The 22,637-nt window shown below is 39.1% G+C and overlaps 1 protein-coding gene across 1 annotated transcript in view; it reads left to right on the forward strand.

Moving 5' to 3' along the window:
- The first annotated feature begins 329 nt into the window (after positions 1-329).
- NUDT14 (nudix hydrolase 14) overlaps positions 330-22,637 on the forward strand; it is a 60,473-nt gene continuing 38,165 nt past the window's right edge. Inside the window, exon 1 of the mRNA XM_039552811.1 lies at positions 330-629. Coding sequence (XP_039408745.1) covers positions 549-629 — 81 coding nt within the window. The 5' untranslated portion in view covers positions 330-548. The remainder of the gene's footprint in view (positions 630-22,637) is intronic.

Consider the following 22,637-nt stretch of genomic DNA (forward strand, 5'->3'; position numbering starts at 1 on the left):
CTCCTGAGAAAACAGGATCGCAAATAGGTGTTTCTTGAGAATAATTCTACTCCCTGACGGGAGGTTGTAGTGAGTGCCGTGCCTGCAGTGAGAGAACAAGAAAAAATGGCCTTGAGATCAGAGAGCAGACATTCAGAAAATATATTAGAAACACTTTTTCACTGTTAGAATGGTCAGGCATCGGAACAGGCTGCCCAGCGAGATGGTGAAGGCACCAGTTCAAGAAGTGTCTGGATCTGGCACCGGGCTATGTGGTTTAGTGGTTTAAGGGTTACAGGGGCAGTGCTGGGTGGACGCTTGAACCGGATCGTCTTAAAGGTCTCTTCCAACCGTGGTGATTCTGCGAAATAAAGGAGGCGAGGCTCCTGTGTCCCCGTTCCGGGGGTGAAACGCAGCATTCCGTGATTCCGGCTCCCTCTGAGGGGCAGAGGCCGCAGGAGCCGTCAGCTCCGGAGCCGCTCCCGGCCCGTCCGCCGGCGGCTGCGCGCGCCTCTCCCCTTCCTCCTCCTCCTTCTCCTTCTGCTGCGGCCGCTGCCCCCCCGGCAGGGATGGAGGCTATCGAGGAGCTGGCGGTCCAGCCCTGCACCTCCTCCCTCTACCTGCGGCCTTTCCGCCTCTCTTACCGGCAGGTGAGTGGCGCCGCCGGCCCGCCCGCCGTGCCCCCTCCCTCCGCGCCCGTCACCCCCCGCCTGCGCCATTTTGGGGCAGCGCCGGTGTCGCCTCATGGCGCGGCCCGCCCCGCTCCGCCCGCAGCGCCCCCGGGGCGGCCGCGCTGCCCCTCGCACCCCCTCGGCCCGCCCTGAGGTGGTGCCTGAGGGGGGCAGTGCAGGTGGCCCAACAGGCCGTGGGGTCACTGCCTTGGGGTGCCACTGCCTTGGGGTGCCACCGGTTCCCTGCGTCCCCGTGGGTGGCCCCTGTGCCTGCCGCCCACGCGGGGCTGGAGCTGTCGCTTTCAGCCCGTGCTGGTCTTTGGGGTCACCTCTGGATTTGGGCCTTGCTTTGGTGTGGATTGTTCACATCTCGAGGCCTTTGCTGGCCAGACCTCAGCAGGCCATGACTTAACATCCACGCATGTTTTAGAGGTGTGGGGCATCTCTTAGGAGGAGAGATTGTGGGAGCTGGCCTGTTCAGTCTAGGGAAGAGAAGACTGAGAGGGGATCTCATTAATGAATATAAATATCTCAAACGTGGGTGTCAAAGAGGATGCTGTCAGACTCTTCTCAGTGATGCCCAGTGACAGGATGAGGAGCAGTGGCCATAAAATAAAACACAAGTTTCATTTCAACACAAGGAAGAACTTTATGTTGAGGAGCAGGAACAGGCTGCCCGGGGAGGTCCCGGAGTCTCCCTCTCTGGAGACATTCCAAACCCACCTGGACTCATTGCTGTGATACCTGCTCCAGGTGACCCTGCCATGAGAGGGGGTTTGGACTGGGTGATCTCCAGAGGTCCCTTCCCACCCTGACTATTCTGTGATTCTCTGAATAGCCTCAACGCCTGCAGGTCGGAAGCAGGGAAGGACATCCTGTCCCTTATCATGTTTATATCAACATGAGTCACCTTGCACAGGATCACTGAGAACTGGTACCTCCAACAGCGGCAGGAATGCAAGCTGTGAAAGGAAAGTCACTTCTCACAGCACAGAGCACTGCATGTTCCTTGGATGGTTTCCTTGGGCCTGGTTGGTGGCTGGTCCAGGGTGAGCTTTTACCCAGGCACAGTGGTGGAAGGGGAAATGAAGGAGAGTTTGGACAGACCTAGAAATGGATGCTGCAAAACACATCTCATTCCTTCTTTGCTTTGCTTCTAAACACATCAGTTGGAAATGCAGAAGACGATCTATTGAGTGCCAACAGTGAGATAAAGTACAGAAAATGAAAAGCAAAGGCTCGAATAAGTTTCATTAAAGCAGATAAGCTGATTTTTAACATTTTTTAAAATGCATTTTGTCCATGGTTTTTCTAAGGAAAGCTCTCATCTCATTCGTTGGGATAAATAAACCATTTTGATTCATGAACAGCTGAGAGCTTTACACTGAATTATGTCTTTCTAGGTATCAGAAATAAATCTGAAAAACATTATTTCATGTTTTGAATTTTTGCTGCTTTAGCTTACAAGTGATGGGTCTTGCTACTTAATTTCATTTCATTTCTGAGTCATGTTCTATTTACATGAAAAACGAGATTTAATTAAAATGTACAAAACGGTATTGCAAAATTACATTTAATTGAATAGATGTGCCTTAGATGTGATGAGTATTGTAAAGAAGAAATAAGGGTATGTTTGGTCATGTGCTGTGAATTGACAGAGACCAGCATTGCCACCAGATGAAGTAGACTTGCCCTTCTTCCTGCTTCCCCTCCTTGCACAAGTGTCTGTGCAGCAACTGAGTGAGCTGGACCAGGGTCAAACCTAATCTAGCCAAAAAAAGAAGACAGTTTTAACCTAAACAAGATCAGTGATTCAATTCATTATGCTGACGGAAGGGAGGTGGTAATGTGGTAGTTAGGGATGAGTGTTTGGGGCCTGGTGAGGGCAGAGATTGTTTCTCTTGGCTGCAGCACTGTCTTAAAATGAACTTGAAAATGTAGTTTCTATGGCATCTGTGCAGAGGCTGGCTTGGGTCCAGCCTAGTGAGAGCACGAGCTCAATGTGAGCACGACTGTCTGTACCTGACCTGAGAGACAGGCCCTACGTTTATTAAAACACATTTTGCATTTAAAAACTGAACTTACTAACCAGAGGAAATACTAAATATTTTCAGTCATTTGACTAATTGTTTCAAAAGCATTTAGGTCTGCTGAAAACCCCATTAAACAGTCAAGTCTGTAATATCCAAGAGAGTCAGATGCCTGTTCTGCTTAAGAATTTTTGAAAATTCCACCACTCCTCTAAAACTGACAATTGTTTCCAAAATCTAGCCCTTGATCTTAATGCTTTTATGCAGAGTAGGTCTTCCCATGTCCAACTATTTTAATTCACTAGCTGGAAAAAGAAAAGAAACTTTTCTTCTTCCCAGTTCCTAATTGCTGTATCTTACAGTAACATTAATTTCCCCCTTCCATGAATTCCCTGCACTTGCTTGCTGAACTTGACCCAAAATCTAATAAAAAAGTCCTTCTGAATAACAGAATAATCTAATGGGGAAAACCTGAATAATGGCATTTGTTGCACTGTGAAAACTGAAACTAGTTTGGATACTTAAATTATGCAATATGTGGCATTATGCTGCAATTGGAAGGCTTGGGGTGGTCTTATAGGTACGTTTTGTGACACTGTGACATATCTTCCCTAATTCATTGTAGTCCAAAGAAGATTCACTGATGCATTTTTTGGTGTTTATATAACATTAATGAAGGATAATTGGGGCCTTGAAGACTGAGAGTTTGAAATCTGTTTTCAAAGAGGTATATTCCTAAAATAGGCATTGATTGTTTAACATATATCCACTGTCCAAGGACATATAGAGAGTGATTTTTTAAATTCATTTGGGTTTTTTCACAGCTACTACTTTTCTGTACAAGTAGGAAATTGAAAAATATTTTACATACAGCGTAGGATTTTGAGATTATTTCTAAGCATTCATGAATGCTTAAGTAACGGCATTGATTTCTAGACATTTAATATCAAAAGTATGCTACTTGTGTGGAGATAATTTGAATCCCACTACTATAGCTAATACAGTAAGGTCTTTAACATAAACATAAATTTAGATAAATTTAGATACGTGATTTACATCTCAGTGTACTCTGCTAGCCTGATTTTATCCATTCAACCTGCACCCGACTGGGTTATAAACCACTGTTGTTCTAGCAGCTTTACAAACCATTCAAAATCTGCAAGACACCAGAAGAGGATCCATTTGGGGGCTGAAATCTAAACAAAATGTTGAGTAGATTAGCTCAGTTGGTCAGAGCATGGTGCTAATAACACCAAGGCCACAGGCTCAATCTCTGTATAGGCCATTCACTCAAGAGTTGGATCAATGAACCTCATCGATCCCTTCCAGCTCAGGATATTCTGTGATTCTGGGAATGCTCTTGTAAACCCACACAGGTTACACATCTCGAGAAGGCTGTTGTCACGCCTGATGAGGAGTGGAGCCACAGACTCAGAGCATTGTCTACCTGCTCTCAGAGGCATTTACACATTTACAGTTGCAGGCCCAAGGATTGGATTAATGTTTTGGCCAACTGAATATTCTCCTTGAACATACTGAGTATGTCTTCCCCACCCTGGGAGTTGTGGACAAGCACAAGAACAGAGTTGTGTCTATGTAGAATCCAGTCAGGCAGTTAGTCATGTTAGAGAGATCCCCAACAGTGTCCTTGTAGGTTTGTGCTCAAGTGCCAAGTTCCCTTGTGTTGTAAGAGCTTGACTCATCCTTTAAATTTTATTTGGTTCCATATAGAAATACTCTTCTAAAAGATCATGAGAAAAATCTCAGTTTCTGGCTCTTCAGCTGAAGTGATGATTGTTAGAAATCACGGCAGTTCCTGAAGTTACAGCAATTTATGCCCATGGTAGATTCTCTTCTTCCCAGAGGGGGCCATGAGATCTTTTCATATGAGGTCTTTCATCATCTTCTCCTTCTTCCCACCTGTATTTTAAATGAAAGTGATGATCTCTGAATTTCTCCTGTAAAGCATAAAAGTAGGTGTATACCCTTCTGAAAGACTTCCAGGTTTCGGACCTTGCCGATTGAGGCACCCTGCAGCTTGGTGTTGGGCATCCAAGCTGTGGAGAACAGCCTGGCTTGCTGGACAAATCACTGTACCAGTCACTCATTTAAATGATTACTTCTGTCTTTGTGTAATGTAAAGATAGAAATGGAAGTGCAGCCAAGGAGGTGTGGAATTCAGGAAGCTGTAGTCGGATTTTGGTGAGGGCCAATGTGCAGGGGTAAGGTGCAGATTACAATTACATTCTTCCAAATAGGCATCTGACAGAACCTCAAAAGAGACCTCAGCTTCTGATTGGGATTTTCAGCTGTCAGCCCTGCTCCAGGTGGGGCCCTCAGTCAAATAAGCCATGTTTGAAGTGAGGTAGTTTGGAGTTGAGAGATGGACAAGATACCTCACTTAGCCTAAGGAATATTCTCTTCATTTTGTCAGTAGCAGCCCAGTGTTCCTATATATTTTGGTTCTGCTTGGTACTGAGAGAAGAAAATTAGTTTTTCTCACATATAGGATAGCATCTGTCTAGCTTTTATGTGTACTTGCCCCCAAAGTGCAAATTGATTTGTTATCTAAATTGGCTTTTTTTTTAAACATATATCACCTCCTGAAGAATTGGCCTCTTTACCAGGAACTCCATGGTAAATCTCTTTTCACTTTTTCCTATTGAAGTTTTTCTGCTTTTCATAAATAATTTATTCAAGAGACCAGAGGGATGGCTAATGAGAGATTAACTCAATGCCCAAGGGCTAGGGCATTTCCCTGGGATGTGGTAGAGTCAGGCTGCAAGATCTCACTTCAATTAATATTGCTTCCCACATCACAGGAGAGTGTGCTCACTGCTGGGAAACACATTTGTGTGTAAATCTTCAGCTCTCTTTTGTGTATGCTAGCCAGGCATTAGCCAATATATTAGACAAAAAAAAAAACACCCAAAAAACCAAGTTTAAGAACTCTGCTGAGACTCCCAAGTCATGAAGTCGACTCTGAGTAGTAACAGTTAAGGAGAGTCATCAGGATTTTGAGCAGCGTTAAGTATCCAAAAGGGATTTGGCTACAACGAAATCTCCTTAATCAGCACCTGAGCAGGGAGGGATTTCAGTGGTTCTGCACGTTGGATTTGGACCTGTTCACAGGATTTTGACAGAGCTATGGTGCATCTTTCTGTAGCAATTTAAGAAGTTACTGCCTGCAATTTTTTCACTGTGCTAGTGGTTCTTACCCTCTGGGAATCAGCAGAAGATGGCTTTGCTCCAGCTCTCACTCTGTTGTTCCAATTCAATCCCACTGCCATCAGCCCTTTAAGCCAAATCACTGAGCTTTATACAGAACTAAGTGAATTGCCTTTGCATATTGTTTTTGGTGACCTCTGTGCTTGAGACAGCACCCTTCAAAGGGGAGGCAGAACATCCATCAGCTGGGGGGAAGCATCTAGCTGGGGGAATAATACCTTGAGCTGTTACAGAAACTTTTGTCCAGAGTTCACATATCAAAGCCTTTGTGGATCTCGCCCAGACTCCTATAGCTTTGTTTTTGAAGGTTGTTCTGGCAGGGGAGCTCTTGCCACTATTTCCTTGCATTGTATAAACATATATGTGCATTCTGCCCAGGAACTTTTAGAAGTTTGCCACCAGACTAGAACCAACTGTCAGTAATTTTCCCAGTGTGTTTGTATGTGAGTGAGTTTGTGTTTTGAATCTGTGGAGTGGTGAATGGGCATCTGTTTCAATGATGCGGGTGGGATAAACCTCAAAAACTCCATGCATATCGACTGAACCATGCAGTCAGCAGTGGTAAGTAGGAACTATTTGCTCTTTTCTGAGCTTCACATTCCTTCCACATTTCAGAGTAGGTCAATGCCTTAGCATCACATTTCCTCTATTGATTTAATGCTTAGAATAATTTATTTTAAAGTTAAACATGAAAAAGGCTCCCTTCAAGTTCATTTGAAAGCATGATGTTCTTCGTTCACTGTTAAGGGAATTAAATTATTATATCTTTCAGTTTTGCAGTCATTCTAAAGTCATTTTCAAGGCTGCTGTAGATTTTAACACCTCTTGAACTTTGTAATGGGTAGAAAATGTGCTTCATGAGCAGGGTGCAATTCATCAGTGAAGAAGGAATTTCTTATTTCTAATCTCAGATTTGCTACTACTTTCTTTTGTGACCATGAGCAACCACTGTGTCTTATAATTTTAACTGTCTTGGAGATGTCATCAAGATTAAAATATGTGTATACATGGAGAAAGAAGTGAGGCCTGCATCATTAATGTCATGAAAACTTTGAAGATGAAAAAGCAAAGCAGGGCAGTGTAACAATAATATTAACAATCTTACTTTGCATTTAGAAATTTTTTTATATGGTAATAGCAACATGAATGTGCCCAGCTGCCTGAAATATTCTCTGGAACTTCCGTCTGCTTTTTTATAGACATAAAACATTCTTTTCTGTTTTGACAGTTAAAAATTATGCTGTTGAGGGAGTAAACAGATTTTTAAGTTACCTGTTCAAACAAGTAAGTCTTCTGTTGAATCTTCAAAAGGTTCCAGTAGTAGGAAATATGTTACCAAGTAACAAATTTATTTGCAGTTCATTTTTTTCAAGCAGTAGTGCAGTGAAAGGAGATGCCATTTTTTCCTGTGAAGTTTTTCTCATTTTCTTCAGCTTGTCAAGTCTGTTATGTCAGCGTTGAGTATTAGTCTTAAATGGAAACATACAGCTTCTAGCTCAGGGAGTCCCTGAGCTGCAAATTGCAGGAGTCTGAGAGTATTTTAACAATATATTCTTCCTTGGGCATCTTGCCTTCTGTCAGAGGTAGATCCTGGATGAGACTGATTTTTGATGTGACTGCTGCTGTGTTAACAGTGAATGCAGTTGAGGTGCAGTATAATTCTTTCATATGGGTGAAAGAAAAGAAAGAAAAGCTTTTGCAGAGACAGCATTAGGGAGTTAAGTACTGAGGGAACAAAATTTCCTCTGAGAGAAATGGTGTTCTCTGCAATTAGAGCACAGATTTAATAAAAGGAACTAAGGAATCTAGGCATATCTGTTTCTGGCTCTGCCGTATGCTTTGAATTCAACTCTGAAAATTTGTACAAGTTATTTTTGTATCAGACATTTATGAATTACTGAAGGGGGAAATGAGAAGCATTAGTTAATAAGAGCAGTAGTTGAAAAGAATACTAGTACTTGTTTTTGTTTCAGTGAAATTATGTTGCGTTAGTCTTAATTTCTTTATCCAGCGTGCTTTGACAAGTGAATGTAAGCTTTGAAGTAAACGCATGAAAAGTAGTTGACAGTGACAAAACTTCATATTTTTAGGTCAGTCATATTACAATTTAACACACTTGTGACAGCAAATGTCACTTAGTGGAAAGAATAAGGCCTTATTGAGCACCTCTTGTAGCTGAAATGGGTCTGCACTTGCATAAACGATCAGTAAAATCTCATTTAATGCCATCAGACTACTTGGGTTACTGCACAGTAACTGTGAAGTTAAGACTGAGTTTGGGAGGAGGTATGTAAGTTGTAGTGAGCTTAAACCAGTACTTCTCAAGTTCTGGTATGCAGCTCACTGAGGGCCATTGGAATACTTGCAGGTCATCCATATGAGGCAGCTAAGAAAAGCAGATCAATTATCAGCAGGGTTAATGTGCTACCAAGGCCTGCAGCTTCACTGGAAGATGTTTCCAAGTCTGCAGATGAAGAAGTTGAAAACCATCAGCTCTGACAATACCACTCCAGTAGCCTCATCTGCAAGGACTTGTCTACACAGGACTTTCCTGATTAACTCCATGTCTCATTCTACAACAAAGAGTCTGGGTCTGTTTACGTTAAACCATTTTCAAAGTATGATTGCACTTTGAATTCATACCCTACCTTAATCCATGTTAACTTTCCAGTGCGTGCCCTAAGGGAGCAGTAAACTAAACAGGATGACTGTGTCCACACAGGGGTTTAATGGAGTTTAAGTAGCAGAATTCAAGTTCATCAAGGTATTTATTTCAGATTAATTTTCTTGATGTCCTGGTATAGACAAGCCCTAAGAATAAAAGTGGTTTAGTTCTAAGTGAATGAACCATGTTATAAAATTCATCACTGAGGTTTTATTATACTTCTGTGTGTGAAATACAACTACTGTAGGGTATAAAGTAGGCTTTTTTTGTCTTGTTTGGTACCATCTTTTTTGTAGGAATTGCAGTTAGACCTGAGAAATAAAATAGTGCTCATGTTCTTCCAACAATTAAATGCTGTATTTGTTTTTCAGTTTGGATCAAAATTCACATGATTGCTTAAATCGCAGAAACTTTTCCCCATACAAAAAATCTGTCATCTGAATCACAATCTCAGCTATGACATTATGTGTATTTGATATGTTTTAAAGCAGATGAACACTAAAATTTTAAGTGTTTATAGCAAATCTGAATATCATGGAAATTAGACATTTTCTGTAAATGGCAGTATTCTTTAAAATGTCAGGGTTTGATGTTCTATAGGGGATGAAACTATCCTACTCTATTCCTGAAAATGTGTATTTTAAATAATTTTATCTCAACTGCTGCCATATTTAAAATAAGTTTGTATTTTCAGCTGTAACTCATAAAAGGTCAGCTCCCATGCTTTGAAAACTCTATACAAGTTGATACTGCATAAATAAGCATGTTTTACACAGCAGGCATACAATGTTATCTGCCCCTCTGACTTGCATTCAGATTAATTATTCTTCATTATTTTAAACTAAAGAATTTAGCTTTTTGGCACTGTCCTTCAGACATTGATCAAAATCTTGTTAATACAGTAACACTGAAGTTTACTGAAGTTTAAACAAAGTAAAGCTCAGTTTTTCTTAGTGGTCAGCTCATGTCACATTAAAGCCCTGATCACTGATCAAAACAGCATTAATTATTTGTTTCACGTTGCAGTTGCTGTGTCAAAATCCTTTAAATACCTCTTGGAGCAGAGAGGGAATCTTACGGCCTGTGACAGAGCAGCTGGTGTGGACATGGGCTGATGCCCCAGTTGACAGGTTGTTGGATTAGAAAGAATATCAAAGGCAGTGAGTAAGATTAGGGATAAGTGAACATCTGACAGCAGTTTGCAGCAGGGGAGAACAGATGATAAACAATGGGAGCGGGGTGCGTGGGGGGGGTGAGAGGTGAGAAGGCCATGGGAAAAGTGTGGCGGCAATCACTAAAGCTCCAGGTTGCTGAGCCTCATGAATAGAACAGGAAATGGGATTTGCTGGGACAGATGTGCTGAGTGGTGATGAATACATTATAGGGAAATGAGGCTAAACTCCTGAAGGTGAGACATGTTCTTTCTCTGAAAATAGAAAATATGGGAAAAGAAAAGTTTACGCCTCTGGAGAAGTAAACATTCTTGAAAATGAATACAGAAAGAAGTAATGCTAATGCTAATTTTAATTAAATTATTATTCCACAGGGAGTGTTCATGATGTACTTCCAGCATAACAATCTTACAGTACTATTGCATTATAGGATTGAAAATGTTTGTTTTAGTCATAAGATTGCACAAATGTTGGAATAGTTTAAATGATGGAACAGCCTGGAATGGAGGCTCTGACTGGGTAATGCTTAGAAGCATATTCTGTATCTGGCATGTATTATATAGCACTCACATAACATATGTTTGATCCTGCCACCGTTAAGAGACTTGTACTGACTGATCTTGTGAGGTCCTTCCAGCATTAACATTTTTTCTATTCTGTAAAGTGATTGAATGCTTGTAGAAAATCATACATAACTCTTCCTGTTCCTTAGGGTATTGTTTCTTTACTTCTTGGACTTCCTTAGTGTATATTCTTGATGGATCCTTTTCCAATATTTATGATATAATTATGTCAGAAAGCCAACAGAAACTTTTTGTATGTTTACTCACAGGGCTGTATCTCAGTTCTCTGACTTAGATTTTCTTATGAGATTTTTTTTCCAAATTTTTAAAAGAAAAACTCGTTAAAAAACATCTCGCACTAACATTTTAATAGTGTATTACTTTAGCTGAACAGAGGGAATGCAGAAAGTATCATTGTTAATGTTCGGAGAAAGTACCAATAAGGTTTCTGTACAAGACATCTAGAAATTTATTCCACAATGTATTCTCACAGTTTGAGTTACAAATACAAGTTTGGTAAAATAATGTAGAAACACAAACTGTGAGAGTCACCAACTGAAAACATAAAGCTCAATGTTGTAAGGACAAAGGTGACTTAGCTGTAATGGGAATGCCCACCATCTGTCCTTCTTGACCTCAAATCCCTCATACGTGCTGCCCCTGTCCTCAAGTTGAGGAGACATGAGGCCGGCCTCCTTTAGTTCCTGTTTGCTCCCAGCCATGTGTACTGCAAATGTAGCTCTCGTTTTTAAAAGAACAAGGGATTGTAACTAGAATCTGGGGTTAATGTGTCACATAGCCCTGCTTCATGGAATTAGCTGTTCATGTTTGAGAAATCCTATGTTCGGTATCTTGACCACAGTGACGTCACTTGAATACAGCAGCTGAAGAGTCTGTAGAGCTCTGGAATTACAGATGCTCCACAAAATTAGTGATCAGTGAAATTTGTCCTTCAGTTGGCCATAATCAAAGAAACAAAATTATGGTGAGCTCAGCAAAACAGAGACAAAAAATCTGCTCTACTGATTCTGATTAGCTTAAATACTGTCCTAATACTGCTTGTTTTCCATAAAATTGTAATTTCTGCATTTGCAGGAAACTATAGCCAAAGAATTTATCATTTGTTACAGGCAGTTCTCATTTTAAAGATCATTTACTGTTGGATTGCATAGTTCTTTACTTTATATCCCGGTATTGAAACTGTTACAGGGTCACTGTCATGAAGGTTTCAGAAATACTGCAGTAACACATAGAACTGTATATAAATCACTAATCAATTAGTCACCAATTAATTCCACTTACTGAATGCCGGCAGTATATGGTATTTAAGTAACAGGTGCATTTCTCACTAGTAGTGCTGTCTATTAGAATGGATGACAGATTAGAAGGTGTTCACAAGTTACTTGAATCTTTCTGTGTATTACTTTTTCCCAATGGGAAGATGATAAGATGACTGCGCCTATGGGAATCAGTTTTCAGTTGAGTCTATCAAAATAGAGAGGTAAAAGTGAAATTAAGAAAAGAGCAGAATCTGGAGCTAGTTGCATCTGTCACTTTGAACTGATTTTTGGGAGGGGGTGGGAAGAAAGGAGAGGATGAAAAGGCCTGAGGATCTTTGTGAGGAGGGTCTGTGAGAAAGTCTTAGGAGAAAAATCTAAAGATTGTTCCTAAGCCTTGGCTTCTGTTAGCCCCCTGCTGCTGTTCTTCATCAAGTTGTTTTAATGGCTTTCAAAGCAAGTGAGTGGAAAATGGTTTCTCTGGAACTTTAAGGAGACTGAACTGAAAACTGTCATTGCTGTATGAGTAAAACACATCAAAGATTGATGGAAGAATTGCTTGTTAAACACATTGTAGATTTAATTAAAAAAATGGGTGATATCATAAAAGAGACATCAGATCGTCATAACTACCTAAAGGTGAAAGTTTAATGGCTTGTCATCTGCTCAGGAACCTGTGTTAAGTATCTCTTTCATGGCTTTTGTGACCCCCTATATGTCTGCAAGATTTTTTTTCCAGGAGTGTTGTGGTTTTTTTCATAATGTACAGATGGAAAAGTAGCAAAGCATAAAAATGTAGGTGGTTGTACCTGTGCTTTTTAATTTTCTGTCTGTCTTTAGGGATGCCTTTTTCTGGTATTTTTAACTAACAAGTGCTTCAAATTCTTATCTATTTCTGAAATAGTTGTTTTTCTTTGTGTTGCAGTGCATAATATTTGTTCTGTGTGTTCAGTGTGTGCAAAGTGCATTTGTGTATCATCTAGTAATTGCATGTTTCTTCTGGAACCTGTTCTCTCATTTTCTTCTCCTCTCCCCACTGTCATTTTCCTCCGCAGTCCTCCCAGTCAGTAAATAGTGTGTTATTTCCTGTTGTGTTGTAGATCTAATACAAAAAAGTGAAGAAAAAAAAGCGTGCAGTGAAAACAGCATTTCCACTGAGACTGTGAGCCTCATTCTTTTAAACCAAATGCTTTTTCTGATCTCATGCTGCATATGATCAAGGTGCACATTTAGTAAGCAAATACAAACAATTCTTTTTAAAGACTAGAAGAATTCCTCAGTAAGTTGATAAAGCACAATATCCATCTTCAGATTTCAAAAATAGTGTTGTTGTTCCAATTTTAATTCACCAGCTCTTTTCAGAGTAAAACAGCTACATCTGTGCTTGATTCTGATTCTAGATCTGATTCTATGAAATGTAGAAATTTGTTTTTCCCAAGAGCCTAACGTGTGATGACTGCAATTACTGGATTTTCTGCAAATGATGAGGCTTAGAAATGGTATGTTTCATCAAAAAGCATGACATTATTTGAGTGAAATCTCTTAAGATTTTCGTGATGTACGAGATCATTTAAATAGAGAGTAAGAATATTGACTATCCAATCAAGTACATAGAATTTGGTCACTTGATGTTATCGTTTTAAGGATTCTTTTCAATGATAGTTGTCATTTTAGATCATGTTTTAATTAGCTGCAATGGTTATTTGTGAACTTAGAATGAATGTAGCATTTTGGTTTGCTGCGTAACAAGATTCTAGCCAATAAGTGGGTCTGGCCAGATATTAAGATCCTTGGCATGAATTTTTGTAAATTTCTGAAATTCCAACCTTGCTGAATAAAATGGTATTTTAGCTCCTCTCATTGATGAGGCCAGGTCATCCCTTACATTGTTTCTGTTCAGTCCTAGTTTAAGCAAATTGGAAAGCAATTTGAGTAACTTGTTTTTTTACTTAGTAGGTAAAGTGATTGGAGTAGCAGCAGTTCAGTGCTTTTTAACCAGAAATTATATATTCTGACAAACTGAGCTGGAGGTCAAGATGTGGAAGAAATAGGGGAAAACAGTAAATTTGTATATTGACTATAATATTATAAATAATTTTTAAAAATTTAGGCTATGGTGCTGTATAGCTCTTGTATATATTCTTATCCAGAACTGCTGAAATAAACTATCACTGTTGGCTTTGTTTAGTTTCATTTTGGCTTCAAGACTTACCTTTGTTATCATTATGCCACTTAAACTTGTTGAGCTTTTGAAGCAGCAGGATTAGAAGAAAAATTGGCTTTCAAAAATCAAATCTTCTGGCAAATCTGTCTTAGAATTTCATATGTGTGTCTGCACTTAGTACTCTGCTTTCAGCATTTCTGACACTTGAAAATATTGGACACAGGCAATTTCTGGCTTACTTTGCAAAGCTGTGTTGCTCTTCAGAGTGACATTACCATAGCACTGCAGTTTGTACAGCTTAAAATTTTATCTGTAACTCATCTGATTTGTACTGTTCAGATAAATTAACAAACAATGTTAGATTATTTCGTGTAGTGATAGGACAAGGGAGAGTGGCCTCAAACTGAAAGAAGATAGATTTAGATTAGCTATTAGGAGGAAACTCTTGGCTGTGAGAGTGGTTAGGCACTGACACAGGTTTCCCAGAGAAGTTGTGGGTGGATGCCTCATCCCTGGAAATGTTCAAGGCCAGGGTGGATGGTGCTTTGAGCAGCCTGGTCTGGTGGAAGGTGTCCCAGCCCATGGCAGAGGTTTTAGAACTTGATGAACTTGAAGGTCTCTTCCAGCCCAAGTCATTCTGTGAATATTGGCCTCCTATTCAGTGAAACCAATCACTAATAATTAGTACAGAAATTACTACTGTAGTGTTTTACAGGATAGTTCCCCCAAATTTGAAATGTAAATGTCTCTCTGATTGTTTCGGTAAACCACCCTTATTTCTTGTCAAGGAGAGGTCTTGTCTGGAGAACCCTGTTTCTTTTTATCTTACTGATTTCTCTTTGATCTGTCTAGGAGTTCAAACCTCTTGGCAGAACTCTCACAGGACTCATGGGAACATATGAGCCTCCCTAGAGCATTACGGTGCACTCCATAGAGAAAGATTAATTTGTTAAAGTAATAATATAAATGTCAAGATTTAAGTGTAAGAATTACGTTGGGGGGTGGAAGAGTAGAGATGGAATCACACCCAGGGGCTGAAAAAAGTCAGGAAAGCTATTTCACTAAACGGAAAAACTGTTGGCATATTTGCTTTTGAAGTATTTCTCAAAAAACTTAGATGAATGCCAGTTGGCATTATGTTTTCCCTGCCCTCTGTCTGTACATTTCTTCTGCAGCCCATAGGATAAAGCAGCGTCATGCCTTCCAGTCCTGCAGTAAGTGGGATGACAAACCACACCCGAGAGTTGTGCCTTGGGGAGAGCATGAAAGGGAAGAGAAACAACTTTCTGCAGTGGTATGTTTTGTATACTTTTTAGGGAGAAAAGTGTGTCTTGCTCTTGCAAGGGAGGGTGTGTAATTGCCTGTAGTAGTTGTGGATGTTGCATCTTCATTCTCAGACCAGCCCTGCTGACCCTGTGGAGTGAACCTGTGACCTTCATTCTTTGTCTAAGATTCAGGCTCTTCTGTATATGCTGGGTTCATGCCATTGCATGCTCAGAATAAAGTCTTAGAGCTTAAAGTGTCTTGCTGTTCTATTGAAGGAGCCAACAGAAGTGGCTAGTAAATAGTTTTAACATGCTCACAGTATTCAGAACTGCTGAGGAGACATGTTCAAAATCCTGGGACCCTGTCTATGAACATACTTGGAGGAAGCGGTAACTTTGAGTTCCTGAGATTTGGTGTATAGGATGTGTCCTTCCCTGCTCTTACTTCCCCATGGAGACACGGCAGTGCTACACCTGGCTTTGTTCCCAACTTTGATGAAACTCAGGGTGTCCCAAGTGCTGCCTACTAACCTTGGTCAATCTTGTCAATGCTGGTTCTTTGTTGGCAGGTACCAGCCTGGAGTGTGAGGCAAGGTGTACAGTTCATCGAGCTGTATTTTCTGCATTGATTTGATTGCTGCATCACAAGTATTTTGTCCTTTGTAAGTTATATATACAAATGAATAGATTTATTAACTATTTTAAAATCATACTCACGTGATCTTTGATATTGCTTATCAGGTGCTTTAGGAAAACCAAGTAACTTTGCAGTTATGCATGATGGATTGTTTTTTTGAGTTGTTTGGGTTTTTTTTAAATCCAATTTTAATGATACAACAGTCTATGGACAGGGTTTTTCTTATCAGCATTCTGCTTCAGGTGACACTTCAGTCAGTGGTTGGATTGGTTTTTTTTTGATTAGAACAGCGTTCATCAACTGCATAGGTTTTGAATGCAGATTTTTTATCTATTTAAATATGGAGTAGACCAGTTTTGTGGTGGAAGAGGGATAGTTTTATTTTCCTGCTGGCTCTTTGTCAGCCAGAAAAGATTTTAATCAGATCCTATATAAGTTGCAGTGGATTGTTAGAATGACTAAAGAGGTAATGAGAAATATTAGACAATTGATAGTGGTGATGAGCTTTTGGCTGAAATACCAGTGGCAACTTAAACTGTGGTTTTATGGTGTTGTTAGTGTTGTTTTCCTGAATGACATAGCAAAATTAATGATGAAAGGACAGTTTCTTTCCTTCCTCTCTTGGATGAGGGTCATGACCCAGGGTAGCAAAGGAGAAGAAATTATGCTTGTAGGCGTAGTGGTTGCCTTGGGACTGATGATTTTAAGATTCATTTTCTCCTTCTACCTACTATACTTGTGTTTGCTTCTCTCCTTGCTGTGCCTGCAGAGATGAGGTAAAAGCCCTGAATCCCAGCTAAGTCAGGGGGTGAATCTCTCTCTGAGTCAGAGATCCTACATGAGGCTGTGCTATACCAATAACTGGCCAGGGACTCATGAATTGTGGGAATGTGGTATGGACCAAAGCAGTGTTTGTCCTGTGTGTAGCGTTTTGAGAGTCCTCTTCCTAAAGGGTTGAAAGGTTATTTTGACTAATGAGTGCACAAGATGAGTACAGGAAGGGGCTCAAGAATATTCAGTGGGAATTCTCATCGACTGTGGGGTCTCGAACTTGCAATGGGTACTTTATATTGAATTTCACTCTGTCTTGAAGCAGCTACTACAGACAGACATGATTGATCTAGGTATGTTATGATGAGTGCAGAATTATTGCCCCTGCCTGTCATTAAATATCACTAGTCTGAAATTTCAGTCAGGACCTTTATCTTGGTAACTCATCAAAAGAAGCAGCTGCCAGTGGACAAGAAAAGATGAAAACAGGTTTCTTGGAGATGTTTTTGATTTTTTTGGTATCTCTGAAAAAAAAAAAATTTTCTTATAGTTATGTGTGTCTTAGTAAAATTTAGAAGTTTGGAAAATGTTGTCTTTAATAACTTAGGAGTTTAAGTGTCATTTTCGAAAGGAATTTTCAGAAATCAGTCTCAATTTCACCATTGCTCCATCAGGTAGTAGAACGGAACTAATTCTGTAATCCTAGACAAATATTACAGTTTAAGTCCCACCACAGAAATTACATTATTCAGTAAAAATGTTTAGATGCAACTGGGGGCTTCTGGCATTTGGCTGAAATTGCAGTGGTCCAGAGTAAAGACTAAATTCAATTCTTACATCATTCTAGTGAGGGTCTTAAAGGTGAAGGTTATTGAATGCTAAAAAGTGCTTTCTTAAATCTCATCTTTTCAAGTTATTCATTAATTACTATAAACTGGGAGTAGGGCTATGAACCCATGTCAATGTTCCCAAGATTCATTTATTACTGAACTACAAAGGCCATGCTTGTTTGTTTGTTTGTTTGTTTCCAACTAAATGAATATGCAACAATTTATACAAATAGGGAAAACTCCAGAAAAAGAAATGAAGCACAGAACACCCAGGAGTTCTCAGCAGCCTTTGGTTGAGGTATTGCCCTGGCTTTTATTCTCTGAGCTGGAGCCAGCAGATTTGCCTTCTGGATCTACGTTTCTCAGCCTCCTATTACAGTTACTGCAAATTGTGTGAGAGTTATTCTTAAACGATAACAGAAAAGTACTGGTGAAAGATTAGAGAAAAGGCCTTTCCTGGGGAGGTTTTCAGCAAGTATGGGTACAAGTGTGAGATGTGCAATACATCTGTTTGAAGGTACAGCACTTATTTACAGTAAAGTATTTGGCTGTCACATTGGCTGAAGGCACAGTTTCCAAATTATGTTATCTCTGTTAAAACTTCTTTTGTTATTAGGAATATATTTTTATCTATGTCCAGACAAAGTTTCAGGTTTTAAGTTTTACTACAGTGTTCCGGAAAAAGTAGTGGAAGTAATTTTGTAAATATGGAAGATGTATGTTCCTTTTATTCCTGCAAAATAAGAAAGTGTGTCAGAGACTTCAAAGGGAAAGCACAGTTTACTGAAAATGGCAAAATACATGCAGCAAAATTCAATCATATAACAGGAATTTATGTAGAAGAACAGTTGAATATTCACTTTAAATTTTATCATTTGTATGCAGTGATAGAGGAGTCTGGAGACTCTACCTGTTAGCAATTGGTTCCTTTGTACAGAACTGGATTTAAGTTAATACTAGGAAATCCCCTCATCTGTATCTCAACTTATAACCTTAAATTATATACTGACTTGGCAGTAAAATGATGTGAGAAAAGTCGTAAATTTGACCTTTGTGCATATTATGTTTCTTCATGTCCTTATTCTTTGTAGTATAGATTTCAGTGCACTGCTGTGGATTTGCCTTGGAATAAAGCATGTTTGATCTGTACATGCAATTGTTCTTGATAATGATGTGTATTAAAAACAGAAAAATGAGGTGAGAAAGGAGATTTGATTTAATTTAATGTGCTTAATTCTAGTGTTTTATAAATTTCATTCAAAGGTAAGCGATCTTAATGATAGCTGAATGCCAAGGTAAACTGCAACAACTCCATTGTTGAAAAGTACACACAAAAAAACAAACTGTGACCTGAAAAGTAAACTTCCAGAGGATTATAGGAGAAAGTTTACTTACACATCAGGTATCTTAGTTGTAATTGTTCTGGCAGTTGATGTACATAAAATGAACAAAGTGGCTTGGCCCAGTATTGCATTAACAGTTGAATAAATTAATACATTCTCCATTGTTTATTTTACCTCCCAAAGTGTGAAAAAATTGCACCTTTGAACAGTAAACTCTATTGCTGTAACCATCTGTTTGCAGTTTCATTACACACTCCTACCAGAATAACCCTCTCTTTGAAGAGAAAATTGATATGGGTTGTAAAAATTACAGTCTATGACCTTAGGTTTTATGTCTCCTGAGGTATCTCTGGTGTGGTCTCCACTGGTATATGTTAAGGTTCCTTCAAGAAGTACCTTTATGTCTTCCAGCTAATTTCAGATAAGAAGCCCATGCATCCAAGAGTTGGGTGTCACACAGAACTGAGTGCTCCAGTCTCTTGTTCAAGCCTTAAAATGAGTGTAGTGAGACCACAGCAACTTCGTCCTGCCCTGCCCAGAACTGCTGTGTCTGCTGGGGCTGGCATGATGTCCTTTAGTGTAAAGGATGTTTTGTCCCCATGGACTTCACTAGCTCAGTCTTACTTCTGAAACTGTTAATATTGTCAGTTAAAGCCAATTAGCAGCACTGCTATTTTGCTTCAGGTAGAATGTTCGCTTTTAATACTGTTAAAAAGTCATCAGTTTGTGTATTTTTGGATGCATGTTCCACAAAGGCACTAAAGTCAGTCATCTCTAACTGAAATACTTGAATAGGGAAGTTAAAAACTGAAAAATGCCATTATTTGTAATCATGATGCTTTTAAAATAAACACTCTGGATAGTTTAGTAATGAAATATTACAAGCTTTGTTTAAAAAGCAAACACTCCCCCCCTTCCTCTTGAGCTTAAACAGTGGCTTGTTTAAAAAACCCAGTAAAATTCCATAACACTTAAACTCTTTTGAAGTAGTTTTTCAACATCAGCAAGTAATTCTGCAAATTGCTTTTGAAGATGAGGCTTCATTTACTCCAGCGTGTGCAGTCTGATGGAGTGGATTAGTGGGTGTGGACTGAAATGGTAATTTAGGCTTTTTTGTGTGCATGTTTCTCTCTGTAGAACACTCCCTATCAGACACATCTCTGTCCTCTTGGAGTAGTTGTGAGTAGACCAAGGCTGTTCTGTTTAATAGTCACTGCTGAGAACTTGCAATCTGAAAATGACATTACATTCATGTTGACTAATAATTTTTCATTATTAATTTTTCACTTTCATTCTACTAAATAATTTTTTCATCAGGTTGGTTTTTTTTTTCTGGAGCGAAAAACCCCTTTTTCAATCAGGTCAGTTCCCAGAATCAGCCCACACAAATCTCAGTGGTGGCGTAAGGGTAGAGCAAAGATGTGCAGCTCAAGTAGGAAAAGGGGCAGCCTGGGTTTTGTTTGACTTACACTGTTTCAGGACTGCACCCCAGGACACAGTGACTTCAACTTTGCATTTGAATTAGTAGTTAATGTGATAAGATAGCCCAGCGTAGAACAGTTCTCTAATACTGATGTATACATTCAAAAGGGAAAAAAAACATTGCTCAACTAATGCAAATTGAAATTATTTTATCGATTTTAATGCGTTTTTTTAACTGAATTGCTTGGTTTTATGCCAGCTGAAAGTGCTTGCTTTCACTTTGAAAGATAATGTGGAACTTTCTAAGAAGGCTGTAATTATATAAAAAGAAGACAGTATTCTCCTTACTTGCTACAAATCAAACCTTTCAAGTAGACAAAAAGAATTATGATAAGTCATTATTTCAAACAGATTTCAGATGCAAAGTAGTCTATTCAGGACATGGTTTTTCTTTTAGATGAAAAAGCTGAATATTAAATGTTCTTGAATTTTTGACTGTTCATTTGCATTGGTTTTTTTTTGTGGATGAAGATTTTTAGATACAGCATGGCAATTCTTTAGCTTCTATAAACAAAAATCCACCCCACTGACTCATTAATCCAAAAATTTTTTTCAACAGGAAACAATGAAGCTTTTAAAGTGTATTGAATAGGTACTTTATTATCATTTGGAAAACTTCAGAAGTCCAAACTTGCTTTAGCTGTCTATCTCAGTTTGATTTCTGTTCTTCATACAGATTTCACAGCCTTGTGCTTACTACCAATGCTTTATTTCTTTAAAAAAATTCCAAACTGTATTTTGGGGGCGATTTTTTGTTTTTAAATTAATTCACATAATTTCTGTCATGTACTGAAAATACTGTGAAAAATGTTCAGACAGTGCAAGGTAATTTGGTATCTAATTGTCTCTGATAGTAAGGTGAGAAGAATAAAGTCCTGAGTTTGTCCTGGATGTGCAGTTTTTGTGGGCACATCATTGTGGGCACTGAAAACATTTTGTATTGATTCTATAGAACAGTGAGTTCCAGCATCAATAATTTAGCTGACAAGAAATGGTTTACATTAGGTTATCAATCCTCGTATGTTGCCACTGAAAACCGCTACAGATGTGACATCAGGTTCCATTAGGCTAAAAAAAGAAATGTAACAAGGAAACCTCAACTGATAGCAGCACTTCTTCAGTAGTGAGTGGAGAAAGGAAGGGAAAGGTTCGTGTACAGAGGGATGAGGACATAACTTTTATGACTTCACCATAGGGGAAGTCCACTCTGTTTAGCCCAGGATCTGTGACTTGAGAAGCAGCAGATAATACACATCTTTGCTGTTGTAGAACCATATATTTTCATAAAGCAAAAAATTCTGAATTACTGAGTTACTTTTTTTGAAAATTTATCCCTTGACAGCTTTCACTGGTCATAAAAAGGTGAATATGGCTGAAAAGCATTAAGCTGAGACCACTTAAGGAAATAAAGGTGGCAGGAGGCAGGAGGAGCTGGTTGTGTTGGTGCAGATTTTTGTCTTCATGAGTCAGTTACTTGACTTTCCAGGCACACTGCTCATCTGGATTAACCTGACAAAAGCCCATCTGATAAAATGACAAGTTCAGTGTTCTCTTGCTATGAAGATCTGGGCAACGAGTAGATGCTTCAACAGGAGAATGAATGGTGAATTTCCAGACAGAGGCATTGCTCTGCGCATTGATACTAAACTGTGTGAATACATTTGTAGATTGATTGAATGTGAAAATAAGTGCAATAGAAAAACAAGCTTTACTTTTTTTGAAAGAAAAGCATAACCCTCAAACCTTTAAAAAAGTTTTTTGAGTGCAGAAAAAAAAGCAAAAAATTGATTATTCCTCCAGGGAGTTTTACTGCTTTGGTCCATGTAAATCATTAAACAGGGACCTCACACTTGCTTGGCTTTGCTGCCTCTGGTTTAAGACCGTTATTTGCCAATTAATTCTCTTATCTGTTTTTCTGTACCTGTAGTATAGTTATTTTATTACATGAAGAATGCTCATTATCCCTTTGCATTAAGGACATCAACTGCTTTTGTGCCTTAGGAGTGTGGAAACAGAGTAAATGGAGCAATAAGGACAGAGTTATTTTTATAATTGCTTCAACTTCTCCAGTTGGATTTTTTCACAAATATGGAACATTTGCTTCTTGGGTGACTGCTTTAGACCCAGTCCAACTGGTAGAGACTGGGGAATCATGACTGTTGTTTGTCTTTTTAACCCTCATAACTTGTGCATGTAGCTTATCTAAATCATAATGTATTTGTAATTTTTCTTAACTGCCTCTGTTTGTTTACATCAGCTTTTGTCTGAGCTCTAACTGAATTGTAAGATCATTGAACAGGAACTGTTCCCACTACGTGTGTTTAGTGCCTTTCACAATGGGTCGCCAAACCTCATGTTGTCTCTCCTGTAATGTAAACAAAAAGAAGTTAATCATTGTCATGGACAGATTTTTTTTTTTTCTTTTTCTTTTAGTGGTATATGTGAAGTTAGTTTGCTTATTTTGGACATATGTCTCCTGCATTATAAGTGATCTGCCTGCACAGTGTGTTACCTTTCTCCTCAAAAATATGTAATACAAGGTACTAAACCCTTTTACTGA

This window comes from Corvus cornix, chromosome 5 (genome assembly GCF_000738735.6).
Source record: "Corvus cornix cornix isolate S_Up_H32 chromosome 5, ASM73873v5, whole genome shotgun sequence".
In the NCBI taxonomy this organism is placed as follows: domain Eukaryota; kingdom Metazoa; phylum Chordata; class Aves; order Passeriformes; family Corvidae; genus Corvus; species Corvus cornix.